This window comes from Phocoena phocoena, chromosome 13 (assembly GCF_963924675.1).
Source record: "Phocoena phocoena chromosome 13, mPhoPho1.1, whole genome shotgun sequence".
Lineage (NCBI taxonomy): Eukaryota > Metazoa > Chordata > Mammalia > Artiodactyla > Phocoenidae > Phocoena > Phocoena phocoena.
Window position 1 is genome coordinate 78,647,658 of NC_089231.1, and position 25,639 is coordinate 78,673,296.

The window sequence follows — 25,639 nt, forward strand, 5'->3', positions numbered from 1 at the left end:
GAACTGGCTGATTGCCTTTCAACACCAGAAAGGCGGTTCCTGGGGGGTCAGTGGAACTTCTTTGCTCCCTCTGGGTACTGCTCACCATTGATTTTTAGCACTTAAGTGTAGAAAGGGACCCTTCCACCCCATTGCCTCTGAGAAGATGAACTCTCTCAGGTCTGCCTGGGAGAAACTGTACCTACCCTGATTCCTAACAAAGACTTTCCTGCCTGTTTTTGATCTGAGTTGAGGATAATTTATTTGTCAGAATTATCATCAGGTTAAAAATTGGGGGGATCCCTTTTAGAAGACCAAATGCATGAGGGCAGGTACTCCCCACCCTGGCTGGGGTCCTGTAGAGGAAGCCGTGAGATACCTCATGACGGAGTCCCTCCCCAACCTAATCTGCTTTCAGCGGCTTCCATTACTTTATCCCCAGGGGTGAAACAGCAAGCCCCATTTGGGGGAATAAAAAAATAACAGTGATATTCTTCCTTGATACCGTTTTCAATCTACACAACTTTAAAGTTTGATCCATTCATACTTTTTGGCTTCATAACATTACAATTAGTGGAAACTAAGGACAAGTGATGTTGTCCAAAGTTAGCCGGTGGCAAAGACGGGAAGATTCTTATTTCCAGCTCATTCCCTTGGACAACATTACTTCTGGTCTTATGGGTGGGAGTGCCAAATCAGGCGATCCTGATTTGATCCTGGGGTGCGTGGGGTTGGGGAGCAGGTTTGCCCAATCCATCAGATGGGTTAATTTCCCAGTAAGGGCTCCGCTAACTGGGGCCAGCATCTAAATGCATCTAATTCCGTGATTTCCACCTTTCATTGGAGATTTCCCCCTTGATCATCACACCCCACCTCCATGCCCTGACCCTATATAACCAGGACAGTTAGGATGCTTCCAAGTGTTTCAGGCATGCTAGCACAGACCCTTAATTATGGATGTGTGAGGCCCCAGTAGGGGCTGGGGCACATTTCTTGGCACTGAGGGTCTGCAGGCGACATGCCTGCATGAGCAAGAGGACGGAGGGAGACCCAGGCCCAACACACGCTCACACACACACAACCAGAACGTCATCACAGAAAAGGACAAGGGGCATTTGAAGGGCTGAGGGACTAGCTCAAAAAACTCCTCCATCTGGTCCCTGCAGCCTCTCCAGGGCAAACCCCAGAAAACGCCCTAACACGAACCACAGCCATGTTCCAGTGGTTTCATGCACCGGTGATTTGCCCTTGTCAGAAAGAGAGAGAGAGGGGAACAGTTTTGTAAGAGCCACTGCGGATTATGAAGGCATTGCACTGCAGCAGGAGAGCCCAAGGAGAAAACCCAAGAGGGCCAGGAAACCACTGAGGGGTGAGACAGGACAAGAGGCAGAGCGGGGGCCACGTGCGGGCCCCAAGGAAAGGTTCAGCAGTGTCCGTGCTTACAAAACCTGCAGCCATCCTGGCCGAGGGCAGTGGAGTGGTCACCCTGCCATCCACCTGGGCAAGAGGGTCCAGTTAGGAGCTGAAAACCCTGTAGGAGGAGAAGTGGGGAGGGAGTTAGTGCCAGAGGAGCAAAGCCTGCTCTGTTTCCTTAAACAGACCCAGAGAAAAGCAGCTGAACTCTGGGCTTTGTCTCTTTCACTTCCTCGTCAGCCCCAGTGCCTTGGACAGGACCTGGCTCATCTTGAGTGAATGGATAAATGAATGAACAGATGAATGAACGCTTGCTCACCCACACAACAAACCGGGACGAGATGTGATCTTCGAGGCAATAATGTCAGCTTGCTGGACACCAAAGTATGTTTCCGAGACCGCTGTGTTGTCATAAGGGGAAGAAAAATGGGGATGCTTAAGCAATGGAGTGTGTGTGCCCTAGGCTACTGAAAACGAAGGAGCTGAATTCCCACCTAATTTAAAGGGCACACGGTGGTGGTTTCGAGGTGCTCTGTGGCAGAGAATGGGGGGAGTGAGATCACAATCAAGGGTGACATGTCATGGCATTAATGTAAGGTTAAAATCGTGAGACTCAGTCCCAGTTTTGTGGTACCTCAGACCATTTCCAGCAATTTCTAGAGGACAAGTGGAATTGTCAAATTAATATCAATCGGAATTTGTGTCAGTGAGAATGCTAGCGGCACTCTGGGGATGAGGGAGGTGGTGTAAATGCTAGGAACAGTGAATAGGAATACAAATTTTGCAGTGGTGAGAGCCATCACTCAACTGGGGACACCCCGGTGGAAGTTAACACCCAAAGCTGGGGTCACCACACTTGAGGGGAACTCAGAATCCCCTCCAGGGGTCATAAAAACACAAACCGTTCGGTGCCCTAACCCCAGAGCTTCAGATTCATCAGGCTGGGGCAGCCTGGGAATCTGCATTTCTAACACGTTCCCAGGAAGTGCTTATGCTGCTGGTCTGGGGACCCCACTGTGGGAAAGCCATGGTCAATGAAATCAGACATCCCTGCTTGTCAGGGCTCTGCCCGCCCCGCCCATGGGATGGAGACAGCTTACTCATCAGTGCCCTTTTTGCTCTCCTCAATGAAGGCAATGGATTCAGATCTAAGGCGGTTGGTCACTTCATACGTGCGCAGGGTGACCCCGAAAATATCCTCATGGTACCGGTTGTCGTCCTAGGAGACAGAAACAACCAGGAAACAGACCTCAAATGCCAGCCAAGGGCACGGAGAAGGGCAGACACGTTGATACCCTGGAATGGAATATTCCTAGAGAAGACGGTTCCTTAAGAAACGAGGTGTAGGGAGTTCCCTGGTGGTCCAGTGGTTAGGACTCGGTGCTTTAACTGCCGTAGCCCTGGGTTCAATCCCTGGTTGGGGGACTAAGAGATCCTGCAAGCCCTGCGGCATGGCCAGAAAAAGAAAGAAAAAAGAAACGAGGTGTAACGCAGGGCCCTCAGAGACCCCTCTGGTCTCCAAGACTCTGTTTCAGCAAGACCCTCTGCCCTCTAGGGCACAGGGCCTCTAAGCCCAGTTGGCAAAGAACACTTTTGTTCCCATCCAGAACCATGCTGCTGCTTTGTGGATTCTGAGGATAGAAGAGCTGAGGGGGGTCCAGTGGAAACTTCTCCATTTCCCCCTTTCCTCCCTCCTCCTTGTTCCTGCAAGTTCAGATCTGGGCATGGCTGGGTTTAGTGTAAATATCACAGCCTGTAGAGACCAGCAGAGATGGGAGAAAAGACAAAGTGCCCGCTTAGCACTCAGCAAATACCATGGTTGGCAAAGTGGAGACTTCTCTGAACATAGGAGTTCTTCTGACGGTGAGCATCTTAGCTCAGCCTTTCCCAGAAACAGACAAACAAAAAAAGACAACTCAAGAAACAGCACGAGTGATGATGAACTTGTGGCACCTGGGAGTTTCTGGAGCCATTGGAGCTCCTGAGGCAGGACTGAGGGATGGGCATTAAGAATATCCCAGAGGGCAGTGTCGCTGAGCATTAAGCAAGGGGAAAAGGCACCTCCCTGCTGAGGAGAGGCAGTGGTTGGGGAACACGCATGCAGCAGAGTTAAGTTTCGGCCTCCTTGGTCCCAAAGGTTGTGAAGAAAGTTGCCCATCTGTAGAGTGGATTCGTTTTAAGTTGGGGTGGTTTTCAACCTCATTCTGTAGAGTTTTGCAGACTCTATGAAAGCGTCTCTCAAGATTCATACCAAAGAGACAGAGTGGTGAGGGCTCTGCAGCTCTCCTTGGAGCTCTGGCATTTCTACCAGAAAGTTGTTGTTGTTTTTAACCTAGTAGGGTTTATTATCAGAATTAGAGCAAACATGTTTGATTGCTGCTCATTTTGGGAACGGGATCACCCCTGGAGCTCTGCGGAGGCCTGGGACTCAGTTTATTCTATTTGGGGCAGTTGGCCACGGTTAGGACTTTGCTTACTGGGCAGCTACTAGCCTTTGTGCAAATTAGGAAAAGGCAACCCTCCTCCCAAGGTGCACTGCCTGGGAAGCCGAGCATGGGGTGGCTTTCCTCCCCCACTTGCCCACCTGGGACAAACCTTCTTGTGCAGTGCCCAACCTGCACAACTGCACAGAGCAGTGCTGCAGCTTGTTTCTGGGGACGGGAAAAGTTGGGTTAGGATGGTTTCCATCTAGCTACCCAGTGGTCCACCCACTTGTTATTTTCACACATCATAGCTCCCTACCATATTTAATACACGCACATGCATGTCCCACCATCCTTCCTTCTCTCTCAACTATGGTTTGGGACCACCTGTATCCTCTACCCGCAGTCGTAAATGGGAAAATGGGAGCAGGGATGTCATCATGGGTCCCCTAGTCATTGAGTCAGGAAGGGTGAGGAAGAGGAGACAGGAAGCTGGATGCCAGGAAAGGAATCCCAGGGGCTGGCCCATTGCTCACCCTCAGCCTACTGATGAACACGCCGGCGTCCTCCACCGAGAGCTTCCCCTGCTGGGCCATGATGCGCTGCATGGCTTTGAGGACATCGGCTGCCATGGTGACGTCCCCGCAGACGTAAATGTGGCCCCCTTGCTCCTTCAGGGCTCGGTACACGGGTTCTGCCAGCTGCTCCTGTAGGATGTCCTGCACGTACTTCTGCAGGGAGAAAGGGGACCAGTGAGAAGGAGCTGGGCTGCAGGGCAATGCTGTGTAGCTCCCTCCCGGGCCCCCCTACCCCGGGAGCCGAGTCAGACACAGGGGCTTGTGTGCAGGTCTATGTTTTGCGCAGTGACGCAGGGCACTGGGAAGAGTGAAGCGGGAGAGGAGGGAAAGCCGATCTGAGGGTGTGACGAGCTGCTCCCCACTCTGGAGCTCACCTCTGTTGAGAACCCTCTTCGGAATCACGCAGCACGCCCCCCAGAGCCATCCCTGGAGGGGCGTAGAGGGGGGCATCGTCTACCCGCTCCTCTCTTCGATGGCCTGTGGTCACCCAGGGGGTGTTAACTACCGTACACTTCTAGGTGCGGGGCTGGTACTGCAGGCGTCCTATGCCGGGGTGCCAGAGAAGCCCCAGGACAGACAGCAAGAAATGGGGGTCGGGGAAAGGGTTGTCAGGTTACACCTGGGCCAAGCCAGCTGCTGCAGGAATTGCTGGAATAACAGGGGGGCTAAGAGAATGTCAGGTGGACACAAGGGGTGTACAATGCAGCCTCCAGGGAATTCGTCTGGAAGCTTCCGCCCAGGCGAGCCCGACATTCAGCTGGTACGTTCAACAGCTGTACCTGCTACCGAAACACTGATGAACTTCCATGCCAGAGGTCAAGTAGCTGCTGCCCAGACCCTCTGAGTGCCCCCCTCCCTGCTATCCTGGCTCCTTTCCTGGGACACCCCTGGGGGTCCAGTTGAGAACCCCAAGATCCAGCAGGGGCATGCTCCAGTCCTGCGGCCTGTGTCCATTCTGACTTGGAGTGCCTCTCACGGGCTGTTTAATTTTTTTGTGTGTATGGCTGCTCTGCATGCCTTGTGGGATCTTAGTTCCCCAACCAGGGATTGAACCTGGGCCCTCGGCAATGGGAGTGCGGAGTCCTAACCACTGGACCGCCAGGGAATTCCCTGTTTAATTTTTAAAATCCTTTTTATTGTGATAAAACACACATAACATAAAATAGATGCGTGTTTTCAAGTGTATAATACAATGCAGTGGCACCAAGCACATTCACGGTGCTGTGCAACCATCCCCTCCACCTGGTTCCAGCACCTTTTCATCACCGCCAGAAGGAACCCTGTACCCTCCCCATCCCCCCTTCCCACAGCCCCTGGCAACCATGCATCAGCTTTTCTGTCTCTATGGAGTTTGCTGTTGTGGATATTTCATGGAAGTGGCATCACAGAACGTGGGCTGTTCAATATTTTAAGTCAAATGTTTAGGCTCCAGGCTTCCTGAAGTTCAGAGCAATGTCACGGAGGAGAATGCAGAAAGGGTGAGGGGTTTCTGGGAATGGGATTTGCATGGGTGGACGAGCGCTTGTGTGTGTGCTGGGCTGGGGTTGGGGGACCATGAACAGGCTGGGGGTTACCTTTGGTTTGTCTGGCTCCCGGGAGTAGGCTGTGTACAGTTCTCTGAAGACCCCCTTGCTCTTGGCCTGTAGGGTCTCCTCCCTGTAGATGTGGTCTATCTTGGACTGCCGGCACCCGAAGACCAGGACCATGGGGCAGGGACTCATTCCTGGGGACCGGGAAGACCTCCTGTCACCGACAGCTCTGGAGCCTGATTTCGGGGGTGGCTGGTGGTGCCAGGGGTGCTCAGAACCTCAGCACGTGCTACAGGGGTAGAGGTGCACGGACCCTGGGGCAGGCGGTATATGTACTCGCACACACACACACGCACACGCGCACACGCTGAGGGAAGTAGGTGAAGCGTGTTCAGACTTCAGCAGACCTCTCTTCTCTGGGTCTCAGTCTTTCCTCTGGGAAAGCCCCCACCACTGGGTACTGCTAAACCCCCAAACTCTGAAACTAGACTGCCTGGATTCAGATTCCAGCTTCTGTGTGATGCTGAGGAACTTACATAACTTCTATGTCTCCGTGTCCCCAAGTACAAAATGGAAATAATAATAGCGTCTAACCTCATAGGGTTATTGTAAGAAGAAAATGTAAAACATTTGACCTGTGCCTGGTACACAGCGAATACAGTTGTCCCTCGGTATCCTAGGGCATCAGTTCCAGGACCCGCCCTGGATACCAAAATCCACTGATGCTTGAGTCCTATACAGTTGGCCCCCTGTATCCGCGATTCCTCTGTATCCAAGGTTCCACATCCGCGGATTCTCAACCAGCCTCGGATGGTGTAGTACTATACATATGTATTTAATGAAAAAAGCTTGCATATAAGTGGACCATGCAGTTCAAACCCATGTCGTTCAAGGGTCAACTGTACTTTGTAAATGGTAGCTATTCCGCTAGAATGACAGTTCCACCAGAGCAAGTTGTTGTTTTTTTTTTTTAAGTTGTTTCTCTGTCTTGTTCTTGCCGCGCCTCTATGCCTACGATAGTGTTTGGCATTCATGAGATGCTCAGTAAATCCCTGTTAAATGCATGTCAGAAATGTGGGTTTCTTTCTCTCTCTCCTCCCAAAGCTGATCTGTTGTGTCTCTCACACAGCAAACCCTGCTCCTGAATGACAGTCTTTGGGACCATCCCGTGAGCACACAGCCATTGGATAAGGCTTAACGCTTACCCCTTCTAGGGCTGCTTACATTTTAAGATGGGGTTCTTATCTTAACAGTCCAAGAAATGTCTTCTGGGGTTGGAATTCGGGCCTCGGAACAAGCTGTGTGGACGATTTGTTTGGACAGGTCCTTTGAATTACACCGTAAACTTCACCCATGGGTCTGGTCACTACTATGCTCCCCCTCCGTCCCCGGGTAGTGACACAGAGCAGAGAAAACATCACCATGCCTCCGGGATGCTGGGACACAGGCGGGCCTCCCCAGGTCCAGCGGGTAGAAACCATGTGCCTGCTAGACCGTGACTCACCTTTGTGCTGGATATCGAATTGCCGTTGCTGCCAGAAGCTTCGGAAAGGGGCAATGCCTGTGCCCGGGCCGACCAGGATACAGGGCACTTGGGGATTTCGGGGCAGGTGGAAGCTGGGCGCTCTGGACAAGGAAGAGAGAGTCAGAAGCCTTGCTGAGCTCAAATCTGATCAAGAACTGTTGGGTCTTAGGTAAACGAGATGGCCGTCTTGGGTAGAACTACAACGGGGCTTAAAGCTCTTCAGCTGGGGTCAGGCGGCCCTTATCAGGGTGGGAGGTCCCATTAATTTGGGTCCTCAGGGTCTGGCTATCACTCCATTTCCCAACTATCCCCATTGCTGAGCTAAGCCACAAAGGGTGTGGGGTTGATTTAACCCAGGGTTTCCCTGCCTCAGCACTCCTGACAGTGGGGGCAGCATACCTCTCGGTGATGAGGGCTGTCCTGTGCATTGCAGGATGCTGAGTAGTACCCAGGCCTCTATCTATTAGATGCCAGGAGCACCCTCCAGCTGTGACAACCAAAAATATCCCCAGACATTGCCAAGGGCCCCTGGGGGGCAAAATCACCCCAGGTTGAGAACCACTGAATTAACCATCCATGAGATCTTCCCAAATCAGGGAGTTGCAAACTTCAATGTAAAAAAGAGTCATGTGGGGACGTTCAAAGAGGGTGTAGATTCCTGGGCAATGCAGTAAGTCTAGGCTCAGGACTCGGCATTTTTGAAGCACCCCACGGGATTCTGATGCTGATGGTATGTGGACCGTATCATGACCATTCTACCCTTAACAGCTGAGAAAAATGGCTGGCCAAGCCCATCGTTTAGGTAGGGAAGTTATCAGTTGATAAAGAAGGTAACTACAGTGGGCCTAAGCTCAGACATATCCCTTATTTTTTTATTTTTATGTTTTTAAAGCTATATTATTTTATTTGATTGACTGATTGACATATTGACCAGGGGATTTTTACACAAACTAACACCTCTGGCCGTAATACGTCTCCGATTAAAAATGTGTTTAACGTGAAACCTATCTTCTTAACACACTTTAAAGAGCACAATACGGTATTGTTAGCTATGGGCAGAAATATCCATTAAAACTGAGTTTGGAAGGGGAAGATGGTTGACAGGGAAGGGAATTAAATCCTCCCGGTCTCTAAGAAACTGGGAACACATGGGGTGGCCAGCAGGCTGTGGATAGAAGTTTCACTAGTCTGCAAATTCCATGAAGGCTGAAACTGCATTTTGCCTGGTCGTCTACTGTAGCCCCATCTAGCATACGACATGCCCTTGATAAATATCTGATGCACTGACCTGAACTTGACTAGAGGACTTGCTTAGCTTCTGCTATGTTGCTCTGCCCCCACGATCCTGTTTCCTTAACAGCTTGGAGCGATGCTGAACGTTGATCTCAATCCCATCGGACTCAGCCATCTCTCTAGAACCCTTCAGGCTGGTCCACCCGCCCCACCTCAGGACGTGAGGATGCAGATCTGGGATGGCTGCTTCTTTCCATGTGCCACTCACCCTCTCACGAAACAGGGCACCACTTCGTCAGCCTGGATCTGGTTGAGCCAGGAGGAGCACACGCCGTGGTGAATTGGTCCTTCTCCATCTAACAGGATAACCGAGGTGATCTGGCTCATTTACTGTCCCTCAAGCTCCCCCGTCCCCGGCTTCCCCCCATCCTCCAGTGCAGAAGGCTCGTAGCCCCGATACCAAGTTTCTGCCTTGGAGTTCCCTGTGTAGATCCCTTCCTCTGACGGGGAAGAGGAAATGGTAACGCTGGGGTGGGCTCATGGCCGTGAAACTGGTGGTTAGGGGTGGCTTGTATTCCAATCGTGCCCACTGAAAGGGCCTTGATCGATGTGCTCTCGGTGGCCTGTCAGGACCCCGGTCTCAGAGCTCTTTCAGGCACCATGCATTTTTTGTTTGTTTCTTTGTTTGTGTTTTTTTTTTGGCCACACTGCACAGCTTGCAGGATCTTAGTTCCCCAATCAGGTATTGAACCCGGGCCCCAGCAGTGAGAGCACCAAGTCCTAGCCACTGGACGGCCTGGGAATTCCCAGGCACCATGCATTTTAATTGCTATAACCAAGGAGGAAGACACGGGTGCAGAGATCAGGTTATCCGGCTATATCGTCCCATGTACACCTCTGTACAGCCCGCTGGACATCAGGCAGCAGACGTCTCCCCCCTCGGAGGGAAGGGGTGGTGGTGGCTTGTTCTAGCTGCTGTCTTGGGGGTATGAGGGGAGGAAGGGAGTAGAAGGAGGTCTCAGGCTTTTGGAGAGGCCTCCAAATGCACATCTCATTTCCTTCCTAATTCTGCACAGAGCTGGCTCTGCCTAAGGGGATGGTTTGCTGCTCTACTTCTTTTCCCAGTTTCCTGGTCTTGCGGGGTGGGTCACCTCCCCAGGATTTGGGACGTGGCAGAAGCTTAGGCAGGTGTGCAGAGGCCCCTGGAGGGGGGGGAAACGCAGACCCGGGGGTTTCTCCCAGAGCCTCTGCCCACCTTGGGTGCGGTAGGAGACAACGGCCACGGTGAGGTGCACCTCGTCGGGGTACATGTCCGGGGAGGAGCTGATGGAATAGTAGCGAGGTTGCAGCAGCGACAGCTGGGTCAGGAGCAGGGTGGCGGGCATCTGGATGGATGGGAACTCCTCCAGCACCTCCACGATGTTCGGGTTCCTGCCCCATTTCCATTCCTCGTACTCCTGCAAACCCTGCACCAAGGAGAGGGGCAGAAAAGAACTTGCAGCCAGACCCTGGAGCAAACTTCCAAGGAACGCTTGAGGAGGTCCAGGGAAGAAGGCAAATTAACAAATAATAACAGTTAACTCGTGCCTAGGAATTACTCTGGGCCAGGTTTTCATTTTTGCAAGGACCTTATAAGTCTGATTGTTATCCCTATTTTATTGATGGGGAAACTGAGGGATATAGAGGTCCAATGGCTACAAGGTGGTGTCAGACTTCAGCCCGAAAACCAGATCTGGCTCACCACCTGCTCGTGTGGCCCGTGAGCTAAGAGTTGTTTTTACATGTTTAAATGGTTGGGGGTACAAGGGGGGAATCAAAAGAACAATACTATTTCATGATCCTAGGCTATGACATGAAATTCAAATTTTGGTGTCCACAAATAAAGTTTGGTTGGAACCCAGCCACGCCCACTCATTTATGGATTGTCTATGCTGTTGTGCTACAATGGCAGAGTTGAATGGTTGCAACGGAGATACATAGAGCATGAGTCTAAAATATTTACTACCTGGCCTCCTACAGAAAAAGTTTGCCGACCCCTGTTCTAGGCAGTCTGGCCCCAGAATCTGTGCTCCTAGTATTAGACTCTCCTGCCATTTGCGAAGGTCAAGAGAAATGCACCGTGAAGGGAGTCATGACTTGCAGGCGTGAGATTTGTGGGTCTGCAAGGCTGGAGGTGTATCCTCGGAGCGTATGGGTCACATTCAAGATGGTAAAATACAGCCCCGAAGGAACAGGTTGGGGTGTGGAGGACCATGTTCAGGGGCATGTTGACAGCAAAGCCCAGGTGTTACCAGGGAGCACAGGAACTCTCTGGGGCTCTGGAGTTATTTTTCCTACATCTTAGAAGCTGCCCTTAGCTTATAGGAGGCTCAGATTTTAAGGAGGGGTAAAGCCTATTACCAGTGCATTGTGTAACCAAGCTTTTCCCCATGTTCCTAAAGCCCATCCTTGCTCTACTGATAGGGTATGGCATTCTGGAGAACGTGCTTTCCAGATCCCCAGCCTCATTGACTTCGAGCTGCTGGGGCTCAATTGGCCAAAAGCCCCAGCAGCTGCTCACTGAAACTGACACCCCCCTGAAAACTGACATGGATCTGATCCTATACGCTTCCATTCAAACTTTCTGCCCTCTCCTTCACTTGGGGTCAGACTTGTTTTGAGGTCTGATGGTTCTCTCAGTCTTATCTGACTCTGTTCCATTTTCTCTCACTCAGGTGTTTCCCCTAATAAAAAAAAATCCCCGCTCTTTTAATGGAGTTTGCGCTTTTTGGAAGAAGCGGATTAATACATACAGCTACATCAAATTTTACTTTAAATAATCCTGTGCAAAGAGTGCAAGCTCTGTTCCCTTGTCAGATTATCCCCCTTCCGTTACTTAAAATTTTAAATCAAAGTTATGTGTGTACAGAGTTTAAAAAGTTAAATAACTCTTCAAAACTTAACGATTAAAGTTAACGCTCTCCAACTCCCTAGAGGTAACCACGTACAGTTCTTTTAAGTGTTTTTTTTTCTGGTGCTTATTTTCATATTTCTAAGTAAGATACACTCCCTGAATTAAAAACAGCACTTCCTGTGCCAACATTTGATGCCCTCTCCTGCACAGCAGAGCAAAGTGAAACCATCATTTTCTGGTGGCTTGCTTACTGGGGAGGAGCCCCACTGGGAGAAATCTGAGTGGTCCTCCCAGCTAGGATTTTTTTTTTTTGTTTTTGCGGTACGCGGGCCTCTCACTGTTGTGGATTCTCCTGTTGCGGAGCACAGGCTCCGGACGCGCAGGCTCAGCGGCCATGGCTCACGGGCGCAGCCGCTCCGCGGCATGTGGGATCCTCCCGGACTGGGGCACGAACCCGTGTCCCCTGCAGCGGCAGGCGGACTCTCAACCACTGCACCACCAGGGAAGCCCCCCAGCTAGGATTTTTTTTTGCAGCTTTGTTTCTAAGCAAGGGCGGTAGAAGCTGTGCTTTTTGGTTTACCTTACCATCAGAGGCCTCTTCTATCTTGAAGTCATACCTATAGCTCTTCGGCACTGAAAAAGCTGATTTTTAAAACAGGGCACTGGGGGATTCTCTCAAGTTCTTTTTCTTCTAAGCATGGGCTCTGATGGAACTAATGGAGGCTCAAGGGTTCCAAAGTCAGGAGGAAAAAGAGTTAGAACAGCAATTTCGACTGTAGCCAGAGAACTCTGAGATTCAACGGGGTCGCTCTCTCGTTCTGTTAGACCTCAGTTAGAAGGAAGGGAGATGGGCAAGATTAGCCAAAATGGACTAGCCAGTGTGGTGACCTGCAAACTAGACTATGGCAGCCCTTGCTCAAGACTGCCATCTGCTGGACAACTGTTGCAATAACTATACAATTCTCCAACGAGGAGGAGGTAAGGTTGTATGTATGTGGCCAGGGACCCACCTTGCTGAGGACCAGCAGACGCTGCTTCTCTTTCTCACTGGTGGCCAGAGAGGCAAACTGCTGCAGCTGCAGCGGCGTTGGAGGCGTGGTGATATCCAGGTAGTACTTGAAGGCCTGGAAGATGGTGCAGGGTGGGAGGCGATGCTCATCGGTCCAGTTACTGATAACCCCTGTGGAGGCACAGAGAAGGTGAGAGACGGGTCGGGGAGGAGAGTCTGGGCTCCGAGTGCTTAGGTCCAAGTTAGGGAGGCCAGACCTGCTTCTGGGACTGAGGATGGGGTCTGGAGAGCCGGACTGCCCCAGAGCCAAGTAACCCTTCGGCTGTCCACCTCCCATGTCCTTCATCTATACCCAGGGTCCTGGGGACCCTGTGATCACCTCCTGTATGCAAGGAGCTTGTCCAAAATCAATCGATATTATTAACTCATTTAATCCTCATCACAATCCTATGTGGTGGGTGCTATTATTATCTCCATTTTGCAGTTGAGAAAATTGGAAGCACAGAAAGGTTAAGGAATTTGCCCAAGGTCACACAGCACAAATGCATAAAGTCAGACAGTATTGCTCCAGACCATGTTTTAACTACTATGCAATACTGCTTCTATTTACTTTACTCCAGTACAGCCCCTACACACACGCCTCTACTTCAAGATAAAAAGTACTGTTCCAACATGGAGAAAGAACTGTCTGGGTTGGATTTATTAAGCGAAGGTATGTCTCTGGTACCTTCCTAAGGGATTTTCAATAAGGCTTTGGCTACAAACTGTTTTCACATTCTGCCCTGACTTTGTGTCCTAGCTCCCTTGCAGAGGGGATGTGTCACTGTAGCCGGGGCTACCATGTATGGTCACTGCAGTTCCTTGTACCTGAGTTCTGAGCTCACCTGCGGCTACTGAGATGAAGCACGGAGACCCATTTACCTTGGAAAGTTATTCAATAGGAAGGTCAAGGATGGTCCCTGAAACAGGTTGGGACTTCATCTGATTTGGTCAGAAATATGGTTCAATCCCAATGGACCACTGGGCTTCATAGGGTGCCTTTGGATCCTAAGAGGAGGCATGGGCGGACTCCAGCTGCTATTTACTTGGTGGCAGTGAGGCAGGGGTGATGAAGGAAGTTAGACGAGTAGCCTCTGCTAAGATCAGTGTCTAGCTGATGAAGGAAGGTAGAAGCCCCTTTGGCTCGAAGATGAACTATCAGTGTCCTGGCTTCACGGACATTCATTAGCTTAGCCAGTTGGGCCAAAGTTATTCAACCATGAGAAAGGAGGAGTGTTCGGTCTCGTAAGCTGGGGGTGACAGAGGACCACTCTCCTACCTGGAATGGTGATTGAGGAGACAAGTCTCCTCTTCCCCAGATACCCACTGCCTTTGGGACTCCCTGGAGAAGGGAAGCACCCTTGGGTGTAGCCCGGCCATAGTTACCCAAAGCCGTGTTTCGCTCCTCTAGCAGCTCCACCTTCACCAGCTGGTTGACCGGGGTTGAGTCCTCCAGCCGCTCGATCAGGGCATTCACGAGGTCCTCGTGGTTGCCGGGGAAGACGCCCAGGTGGTCCCCAGGCTGGTACTGCAGCTCCTGATTCCCGTTGGTGTGGAGACGCACGAAGATGGTTGATCGGCTGGAGGGTAGAGCAGGGGAACAGCGGGATGAGGGCCACCAGCTTCTGCCCACCTCCTCGGCTCCTCTGTCTGTCCTTGCGGCTGCAACTCCCCTCCTTCCATTCTCTTTGGGGCTCAGGCCAATCAGACTCCTGGCCCCATCACTCCACGCCGCGGCTTTCAGCAAGGTCACCCACGGGCTCCTCGTGGCAAATCCGACCGCCAGCTCCCAGCGCTCACTGTGGTCATATCCGACCAGCACTGGACGCAGCTGTCCACTTCCTCCTCCTCAATACCCTTCTCTCGAGCATCCCAGGCTCTCCTGATCTTCTCTCTGGCTGCTCCTCTTCAGTCTCCTTTGCCAGTTCCTTCTCATCTCCCCTAACTGGAGCACCCCAGGGTTCAGTTCCCAGACATCTCTGCTTTCCTGGCTCCCTGTCCCTGCGTTTCTTTCCTCCGTAGCACTTACCATCCACTGACCTCCAGCAGAGTTTACTCCTTTACATGCTTTGTGGTCTGTCCCCCCTGCCTGCCCCCTGGCCCCCAGGACAATGTAAACTCTAGAGGGCAAGGAATTTGTCTGGTTTTTTCCACTGCTCTATTCTGGCACCTAGGACAGTGCATGGCACGTAGTAGGCGTTCAAAAAACATTTGTTGTTTGTAGGAACCTCAGACCCTCAGGATTAACCAGCTACTGGAATAGGCTCTGTTCTCTGTACCAATCAGAGTTCTGCCAGGAACCACTAGCCCATTGGAGCCACAGGCAACGATGTCCCCATTCTGTGAAATTCCGTCTCTCCTAGAAATCCCAAGCTCCACCCGCTTTTGCAACCAGGGTCCTCATCTTGTCATGGAAAAGGGAAAAGAACTTGGCCTTAAACTCAGGTTCTCGTTGTGCACAAATCCCATGGTATTATAAAATTTACGGAACTAAGGAGAAAACCCGGAGAGAAACTCGTTGATGCCTGCCAGGTCATGCCGTTTCTTTTGATTTTTGGATTTCAAGTGCAGGAGCTCTGTGCTAAGAATGAATTCTCAGACTAGGATTATTCTGGTCCTCTTTAAAGTTTTAGTACAGATATACCACATTTTTATACCTGAAAACTCTGGGATGGATGACCACGCTTTGGTAAATCAAATCGTTTTTGTATTCTTTGAGTTACATTCGCATTTTCAGATCCGCTGTTTTCTTCCTTGCCAACTGGTTTTTGGTTGACAGAGACACTTGATATTCAACGTGAAGTTTCTACATTCTCCGCGGTATGTAAATCAGCACTTGAATAGACCAATGGGACTCGCTATTTAAAGGAGCTTTTGGCACAGCCAAGGGGCCTTTTGTGCTGCAAATAGCCGCCATTATTAAAAATAGTTGTGCTGGCATATTTTGCACGGCACCCCTATCCTTAGTATGGGGGGGGGGATCTTGGTAACTGAAATTGTGAATGATGGTGGTGGGGTGTGGGGTACCACTCTCCTTCCCCGGGGAAGATTTTATTCTCTCTGGGGCACTGATCTTACCCATTAAATGCGCTTGCGCGACTGATTGTGTTCTGAGCTCATACCAATTTTTTGGTTCCTGGAGAGCAAGGCATCAATCATCACCCCCTGCCAGCTCCAGGAAGGTGATCGGCGGAGGCTGATAACCAGCAGAGGGCGCTGTGGGGTTGCTAATTTGGGAGCCTCCAGCGCCTACCAGGGGAAGCCTTTGAAAGGCCCACAAATCAGATCCTACTTTCTCCCAGATCATCATGATTTCCTTCAGAAGTATATTTGCCTCTGTTCCTTTGGCCAGTACGAAATCGAAATGCGGAGGACCCGAACTTGCTGAGCTGGCTCACACGCACAGCCATTTCCCCTAAGTCCTCTTGAACGTGGCGGAAGGTGGTCTGGCGGATAAGAGGCAGGGATGGGAATGGAGCTGGCAGGTGGGCCACAAGGTGGGCCCCGGCTCTGCTGGGAATTTGACCACGGACACTTTGCAAGCCGCTGACCAAGGTATGGCATGTGGAGAATCCCGGCAGTGAATGGCTGCATGGCCCTAGGACCATGTGGTGGGCAGTGGGCTGGTCCTTGAAGCTTTGCAGGAAGCTGATCCCCCAGTGGGTAGCAGTAGCCTGGAGACTAATTGTCCTACATCTCAGTTCTGCTGGGGGTTTCTAAGTATAGGATTTTCTAAGCCTTAAAAAAAAAAAAAAAAAAAAAAAAAAAAAAAAGCTTGGGACACATATGGGCCATTGAAAAGTTTTAGGGGAGGCAAAAAGGGCAACATTGGGAAGGTAGAGCCATTTGAGCCCTTTCCCCCAGAGTATCCCCTGCCTGTGATGTATTTATATTCACCTACAGGAGCATAACACACACACACACACACACACACACACACACACACACACACACACACTCGGCAATGGTTCAATGACAGGTTCGCAGATGAAAGAACAGTCTGCTAACGTCCAGCATTGAATGGAAAAAAAAAATAGCTCATGTTTGTTCTTCAAGGAAAAGAGTAAACAGTGTCTGTTGTGAGCAGTTTGAGTGAATAAGGTTCATACCTTCAACAAATTTGTACTGAGTGTCAGGCACTGTTCTAGGCACTGGTGAGAGAGTGATGGATAAAGATAACAAAGGGCCTGATTCTCATTGAGAAGTAACTTAGAAAGATCTCACATGGGGCTGGTGATGAGGATGGCTGGATGCTGATGGGTGGGGGCAGTGGGCTAAGTGCCTGGCAGATAAGTATGGTCAAGGAGGCCTCTCTGGTGATTTGACACTTAAGCAGAGATCTGAAGAATGAGAAGGAACGGCCATGCAAAGACCTGGGGGAAGAGTGTTCCTGAAAGGGGAAGCAGCATGTGCAAAGGCCCTGAGGTTGGAAAAAGTGTGGCACATTTGAGGAAGGGAAAGAGGACTGGAGTGTTTGGAAGAGGGGTCAACCCAGGGGTGGGTGGTACAGAGGAGATCAGAGAGCTAGGCAGAGGCCAGATCATGAGGGTCTTGTCATGACCTGTCATGGCAAAGGAGTTTGAAGGTTTCCTAAGTCCAGTGGGAAACCATTGGAGGATGTGAAGCTGTGGATGGACAGGCTTCCATTTACATTCTTAAAAGATTAGTCTGCCTGCTATTGGGAAAATGGATCTTTGAGAGAAAGGTCAAGAAACAAGGAGACAAGTTAGGAATCTATGGCAGGCACTCAGACCACAGACGATCGTGGCCTTGCTTTAAGGTGGTGGATGTAGGTCTGAGATGTAGTTGAAACACAAGACCCACAGTACGAGCTGAGAGTTGGATGGATAGTGGGAGGGAAAGCGAGGCGGCTGGGAGGATGCTTAAGTCTTGGGCTTAAGCCAAATGTTGATGTCTTCTGTTGAGATGGTGAAGGCTGGAGAGAAGCAATTTTATCAGAGGGTAGCTGGGAATTAAGAGTTCTCCCACCAAGAACTCTCCGTTATAATGTCCCATCTTTCTCTGAGATACCCCAGCTCTCAGGGCCCCTTCAGCATCTTTGCTCCTATTCTCTCTTCCTAGATGTCCCCCCTCTATTCACTAGCCTATCTAAAGCCTACCAGGCGTTTCCCCTCCTCCTTCTGACTTCTAGGACCTATGATCCACACCCCGCCCATTAGTGCTCCATAATACTCTTTTCTGTATTGTTTGCTAATTGCCATATGTAGAAAACTTATTTCCTGGCCAGGCAGTAACTGCGGTCACTTTTCTCTTTAGAGTTGCAAGGACCACCTTCAAAAGGTGGCTTATTTCCTCTTAAGCACTTTGCTTGCAATTAAGGGTCTCTTGTTAGGGGTGGGAGTGGTGGGTGTGTGATACATGATATCTTGCTATGGTCTCTTGGCTCAAACAGCTGGACTTTGGCCTTGGGCAGGGGAAAACAGGAGAGAGAGTCATGCTTTTTTGCTCAGTTATTCTTAAAAAAAAACAAAAACAAAACAACAACCGTATAAAGCTGGAAATGGTAGTAAACCTGAAAATAGGTAGTGCTATGGAGTGTGCTTTTAAAGAGTTAAACATCTAGACACCATTTGGTCCTTTTTGAGCTAATCCATAACTGATTTTAATACTGTCCTTCTTCTGGTTCCTAACCTTGTTGAAATATCTTCTTGTAAGTCACTCAGAGTTAACTGTCCTTTCCAGAGGTGGATCGGGGATTATTCTGGGACTTCAGTCCAACTCAGCATCAAAACATTTGCAAATTACCTTGCTTTTTACGTACTGTGGTTTGGGGAGTAATTTTTGTGATCTAGGCTTTCACAGTTTGTCACTGAAAGAAATTTCCAGTAGATTCTTAGTCCCTTCTCTTCCAATGCTACTGAAGTTGTACTTTTCCACAGGATGGAAATGGGGAGTACGATGCGTATTTCAAATGAGTCCCTTTCTGTATCAGAGATCAGTATGCCCTGAATATTGCATTTAACTAATTATTCAAATGGATTAATTTCCCAATCCATTTCTTTAGTGTTTGAGGATCTGGGAGAGAACATGAGAGCCCTGGGGCTCCAGCCTGTTGACCACTTTATCAAAAGTTTTACATCCAGGCACAGAGAAACAGACTTGTGGTTGCCAAGGGGAAGGGGGGTGGGGGAGGGATGGAGTGGGAGGTTGGGTTTGGCAGGTGTAAGCTTTTATATATAGAATGGATAAACAATAAGGTCCTACTGTATAGCACAGGGAATTATATTCGATATCCTATGATAAACCACAATGGAAAAGAATATTAAAAAAAAGAACGTATGTATATGTATAACTGAATCACTTTGCTGTACAGCAGAAATTAACACAACAGTGTAAATCAACTATACTTCAATCTTAAAAAAAGGTTTTAAGTCCACGTAGAGAGCACACATACTAAATTTGCAGGTGTATGAAGCTGGGACGGGTAAGGAATAGTAATGGGAATGAGGGATGCGCTAGCTGCTTTGTGTGTGTTGCTTCTAATACTCACAGCAGCCTTGTGTGATGCTGGTGAGGCCATAGGTAAAGCCATTTGGCATTTTGACCTTGGAGTCAGAGAACTGAGCCTGTGTGGCCTTGAAAGGTCACTTGCATTTTCTAATTGTCATTTTTCATATTTAAAACGTGGATGATACTAGTACTTACTTCCTGGGCGGGTCAGAACTCTGGGAGATCCTGCACAGAGAGGACTCAAAACAGTGCTTGGAACACGGAAAGTACTAGATAAACATTGGCAATCTTTATAGCCATCGATCTCATTTTAGGTAAGGAGATAGGGGTTCAGAAGACCCAAGGGACTTGCCCAAGGTCACACAGCTGACATGTGGCAGCACTGGGGTCAGAACCCACGGCTGTCCAGCTGGAGAGCCCACCCTTTGTACTATGCCAGGCAAAGAATCAAGATCTCAAAAGAACTTCATGGGCCAAAACTGCAAAGTGAAAAAGATTCCATTCAACAGGAATCAATGCAAAGACTTTTCTTTACTGCCAAAAAATTTACTTATACAAGTAGAGGGATGCAGAGACCTGGCCTGATCATTCTGAAAAGACTTCAAGTCCACGAGCAGCAAGGACGTAAGCTTAATGGGAGAGCAGCATGGCTGTTAGGACAACACCTGCAATCCTGGGCGGCATTAGAGCATCCTATCCAGATCGGGGATGGTAATAATAGCCTTAGTGCACTTGGTAGTGATCACAGGACCTCCACTGCACTGTGACCAGGGCTGGGAATGACATTTCCAGCAGGACAGAGTGTGTCTTTTTTTTATTTTTTTGCGGTACCCGGGCCTCTCACTGTTGTGGCCTCTCCCGTTGCGGAGCACAGGCTCCGGACGCGCAGGCTCAGCGGCCATGGCTCACGGGCCCAGCCGCTCCGCGGCATGTGGGATCTTCCCGGACCGGGGCACGAACCCGCGTCCCCTGCATCGGCAGGCAGACTCTCAGCCACTGCGCCACCAGGGAAGCCCCAGAGTGTGTCTTTTTACTAAAGCAAAAGGTTTGGGAAACCAGGTCTCAGGAAGAGCAGTTGGAAGGAATGAGGACCAGGGAGAGATCGGTCACTGTCCTTGGCTATTGGCAGCCCTCTCATTTGGAAGAACTGACTCTGTTTTGGGTGTCACTGGAGAGAGCAACTTAGGATCAAAATGAAGTGCTAGGAACATTTGCTTTGGTTATAAGGAATAGGAAGATAATTTCTAACAATCAGGACCTCAAAACACAGACAGGGCTGTTTTACAGGTTAATAAACCTCCCGTCATCCCAGAGGAATTTAAACAGAGACTGAGCAGGCATTTCTCAGGACAGCAGAGAAGAATCACCCACAGGGAGATGTCGGGACTAAGTGATTTCTGACTAAGATGCACATTGCAGTCTGAAAAACTCTATTAAAAATTCCTCGAAAAACCTTTCTCTTTCCCCTTTCCACAAGGATCGTCACCATTTACTTTTTTCATCCCTGCAGGTTGGAGCTTGGCAAAGGGAAAGCAGGAAACCAAGATGCTAGTGGCAAGGGGGTCTCGAGGACCCTTAGAATGGTAATAGGAAGCCGGTCCTCGGAGTCCTCCTTCCTTGTTGTGGGTGGCATCTGGGGCACAGGTGGGGAACCCAAAGGGGCCAAGGTGTTCCTACCTGGATTTAGGACTCTGAAGGTTTTGACGGCTGAGGAGTCGAGCGGCTGAGACCCGCTTTTTGTGGACACTGGATAGACCTGGGGGGAGAAGAACAACGGTCTTCCTGTGATGGAGTTAAACAGTTGTCAGTAAAAAGTCTCCAGCTTCTCCTGACCCTCTCTTTACCGGGAGGACTGAACTAAGGGAGACCAAAGCAGTGAAGCCCACCTCCTCTAAGGACCTTTCGGAGGTGAGAACTCCTGTCTTCCTTTCCCCCCGCTGTCATGAACATCTCCCCAGGTGTGTGGTGGGAGGTACCTTGTGTGAGTTCTGGAGCTTCGGCGACGTAGGTGAGGCGGAACTTGTTCCTCTTCCAACTGCGGTCATTGCTGATGAGGGAGTTGTTTGCTTTCTCAATGTTGACGTCATCTCCCACGCAGAACACATCACAGGCTGCCTGTGGCACACACGGGGCTTTCAGTGACCTCTTTCAGCCAGCAGCGTGACTCCCAACAGCTCCAAGTCATAGCATGTATCCATCCTTCCATCCGTCCACCCATCAACCCATTCACCGACCCATCCATCCACCCTCCTCCTCCCTCCATTCCTTCCTTCCTTCCGTTCATCCACCCATCCATCCATCCCTCCACCCATCCACCCACCCATCAACCCATCCACCCACTCATCTACCCACCCTCCCTCCCTCCTTCCATTCCTCCCTTCCATCCATTCATCCACCTATCCATCCATCCATCCATCCATCCATCCATCAGCCCCTCCACCCATCCTCCTTCCCTCCATTGCATCCCTCCATTCATCCATCCATCCTCCTTTCCTCCCTCTCTCCCTTCCTCCTTTCCTTCCCTCCCTCCTTCCATCTATCCATCCATCTTTCTATTCATCCACCCATCCATCCATTCCTCCATCCATCCACCCATCCTCCCTCCATCCTCTCTTCCTCCCTTCCTTCCCTCCCTCCCTCCTTCCTTCCTTCCATCCATCCATCCACCCACCCATCCATCCTTCTCTCCATCCATTTATCCACTCATCAACCAATCCACCCTTTTTGAGTGCCTTTGATGGGCTGGACATACCACATTCACTATTGACTTTGGGACCTAACCTCTATTTAATATGTAACTCTCTTATGTCACTTATTTCTAAAACCAACTTTTGCAGAGCCTTAACATTAAACAAGAAAGTAAAAACCTTAGAAATTTCCTATCTTCCTCTAAAGATTTAAAAATTATAGTAAGGCAGGATATATTGCATGTTTGGATACCTGCGTATAAAATTTTTCTTTTTCTTTTTTTGCCCAGTTTGTAAGTTCCCCAACTTTCCTGATTCTAAGAATTACTGTTCAGAATTCAGATTCTTGGAGGTTAAAAACCATGGATAATTCCAAAGGTTTTCAAAGGTAGGTTTTTTTAATACCACTTTTTGGCCTCATGTTGATTTTAAAATAATCCAAATGTCCATTTGCTGATGAGTGGAGAAATAAAATATGGTATATCTATAAAATGGAATATTATTTTGGCCATAAAAAGGAATGAAGTACTGATATATGCGATAATGTGGACGCACCAGGAAAGCATTAAGCTAAGTGAAAGAAGTCAGTTATAACAGACCACATGTTATGATTCCATTCATATCAAGTGTCCAGAATAGGCAAATTTATAGAGACACAAAGTAGATTTAGTGGCGGGTAGGGCTGGGAGTTGGCTGGGAGGATGAGGGATGTGATAGCTTAACGGGTATGATAGCTTGTAACAGGCCCTGCTTCTGGGATGCCCAATGTTGCCCGATTGAAGTCAAGAACCACACAATTATCTCCAGGTAGAAACAGAGCCAAGTTATCCTGGTTCTCTTTGCCTAGGAAGAAATGCTGGCACAAGATTACCAACACAGCCTCCTCACTCACATATCCTTATAGCTCAGGGGCCTCAGTTTCCCCTTTTGCTCCTTTGTGAGGATGAAAAGTGTCAACTGACTGACAGAAGGTTGCACAGTCCCCTTTCTCCTGGGGCTGCTGATGACAAAGCATTCCAGGGCCAAAGAAGGAGCAGGCAAAGGTGGGTCCACATTCATTGCTTTTCTGTTTTTCCCAGGATGGCCAATTGCACCACGCCCCACGTGCATATGGAGGCCATTGCTCGTTTATTCTCGACCTCATATCTAGAATAACGCTATCCAATAGGATGTCCTATCATGATGGAAACATTCTAATTGTCTACTATGGTAGCCACTAGCCACTAGTGGCTACTGAGCGCATGAAATGTGGCTTGCGCAGCTGAGGTGTGGAATTTTAAGTTCTGCTCAATTTACATCTAGTTGTATATACGTTGTTTACAAGGTTGTACCATCACCATCACTATCCAGTTTCAGAACATTTCCCTCGACCCAGAAGAAACCCTGTACCCATTAGCAGCCACAGCCATTTTCCACTCCCGCCACCAAACCCCTGGCAACCACTAATCTACTTTCTGTCTCTATGGATTGGCCTATTCTGGACATTTCATGTAAATGGAATCATACAGTAAGTGTCCCTTGTGTCTGGCTTCTTTCACTTAGCGCGTGTTTTCAAGGTTCATCCTTGTAGCGTGTGTGAGCACTTCCTACCTTGTTACGTCCAAATAATATTCCTTTGTACGGACACACAACGTTTAGTTTATCCATTCATCATATTTAATGTTACTCAGTCTACATTTAAATTTAAATGATCACTTGTTGCTAGTGGCTACCGTATAGGTCATTGAAGATCTAGCACAAGAGGAATAAGATTGTCGAAGCAGATAAACTGGTGAGATCTGAGATCCAGCCCGAGGCATGGCCCCCTGGTTTGGCTAACCAACACTATGTTTTTTTGTTTACTTGTCTACCAAATGTGAGTGAGGGATGGATTCCTCCCAGCCCTGAAATTCCAAGACTCTATAATGTTTTATAGACCAACTCTTTACCCTTAATGCAGGAGGTTGGATTCTGGTTGGAAATTGTGTATCTTAGGACCACCCAAACTCATCTGAATTGTTTGAAGCTGTCTCCTGATTGGATACGTGAGGGAAGTACCAAGGATTTTCTCAAGTTTCTTCTATCTCTGATGGTTTAGGTACTCTGTCCTTGGGGGTCACTGGGGACATGATTTCTCCCCCTGGGTCTCTGAGATCTGGGTAGATGGTTACCTTGAAGACCTTCTTGGCCCAGGTCCTGAAAGCCTCTTCCTGCCCACAGAGCTCATCCCCCTCCCTCATCTTCAGGATCCTCTCCCCACCCAGCTCTTCCAGGAGGGTGTCCACGGCGTGTCCAAAGGCGCAGAAGTGAGGGTACGCCCGCGAGCCAAGGCCAAACACGGAGAACCTGCCAAGAAGACAACAGAAGTTCCAGGCTAGGGGACTAGGGAGGCGTTGCGGGGGGGTGTCTGGGGTTATGGACTGTTATGTCCCCCCAAATTCATATGTTGAAGCACTCTCTCCCAATGTGACCATATTTGCAGATGGGGCCTTCAAGGAGGTAACTGAGGTCAAATGAGGTCATAAGGGTGGGGCCCTAATCCAATAGGACTGGTGTCCTTTAAGAAGAGGGAGAGGCACCAGAGAGCTCTCTCTTTTTCTCTCCCCCCACCACACGCTCACAGAGGAAAGGCCATGTGAGGACACAGCAAGAAGGTGGCTGTCTGCAAGCCAGGAAGAGACGGCTCACCAGAAACCAATCCTACTGGCACCTTGATCTTGGACTTTTAGCCTCCAGAACTGTGAGAAAATAAATTTCTACTGTTGAAGTCCCCCAGTGCATGGTATTTTGTTATGGCTGCCCAAGCAGACAAAGACCTCTGGTATCTCCAGAAGGATGGTGTTTAGCCTGTGATGGTCAGACTACCCCAAGCCCATCTGGGGAAGGCCGTCTTTAAGCCTGGGAGCCCCCAGCCCTCTCTCCCTTCCTTCTGGTCTCTGCTAGGTATTACTGTCCTCAGGAGAAAAGTCCCAGTTGGTCCTAAGGAGGATGAGTTGGGGACAGTGGTGACCCAGAACAATTGGCTGTTTCTTGTGTGTCCACTTCTAAGCTGGACTAATTGGGGAAATGAGTCTACATTAGAGGAAGACTTGACTCTACTCATGATACAATCAGGTTAGTTTTAAGTACAAAGAGAATGAAAACCCTAGCATAGCAGTTCTAGGGGACCTGTGTTAACGAGGAGATCAGGACTTGTCATTAACTCATCCAGTGTTGGTGTGTAAACAGGTTCTTCTAAAAGGGATTGAAAGGTTTATAAATATGCTGGCTCCACCCCTTGCAATACCTGTGAAATTGATTTGCTTCACAAAGTCTCTTTGCATAGATACCACCAAGAAAGTGTCGGTGTTTGAATCAACGGGCGTCAAGTTAATGAGATTTTTCTGAAGTCTGGGAAGTGGAGGGCTGTGTCCCAGGTGGCCCCTCAGTCCTGCAGAGACTTGATGTCACATTTCCAGGACTCGGTCCTGGCTGTGGGTCTTGACCTCATTGGGACTGGATGGACAGGTTTATAAGTGGGATACGAACAACACCCCAACTTGCTTCTTTCCCATGTTGGAGGGTTCCGTGGTGACTGCCAGTTCAGACAAGTCAAGGAGTGGGGCTATTTAGCCTACTCTTTACAGGGTCTGGCTCTGCTCTTGAATCTCTTTTTTAGAATGATGGAGCCAGGGTGGTGAAAGATTGCGATGGAGGATGAAGGAAGGAGGTGGGGCAAGTTGGGAAGGGACCCTCTGTTATTGGAGAATGAATTTGAGTTGGGGTCCAGGAGTCTCAGAGATCAAGTGAAGGTTAACATAGGTTAATATCTACTCCTTTTAAATCTACATTTATGCTTTTCATCTCATTCTCCTCTCCTCTCCTGCCCTTCTTTCCCTGGG

The 25,639-nt window shown here is 49.4% G+C and overlaps 1 protein-coding gene across 1 annotated transcript in view; it reads right to left on the reverse strand.

Annotated features, from left to right (window-relative positions):
• Positions 1 to 2,488: 2,488 nt before the first annotated feature.
• Positions 2,489 to 25,639, reverse strand: part of NOS1 (nitric oxide synthase 1) — an 85,746-nt gene continuing 62,595 nt past the window's right edge. The window contains 11 exon segments of the mRNA XM_065889527.1: positions 2,489 to 2,611; positions 4,352 to 4,546; positions 5,968 to 6,116; positions 7,427 to 7,548; positions 8,949 to 9,036; positions 9,936 to 10,146; positions 12,584 to 12,753; positions 14,008 to 14,201; positions 20,770 to 20,848; positions 21,069 to 21,207; positions 23,930 to 24,104. Coding sequence (XP_065745599.1) covers positions 2,489 to 2,611; positions 4,352 to 4,546; positions 5,968 to 6,116; positions 7,427 to 7,548; positions 8,949 to 9,036; positions 9,936 to 10,146; positions 12,584 to 12,753; positions 14,008 to 14,201; positions 20,770 to 20,848; positions 21,069 to 21,207; positions 23,930 to 24,104 — 1,645 coding nt within the window.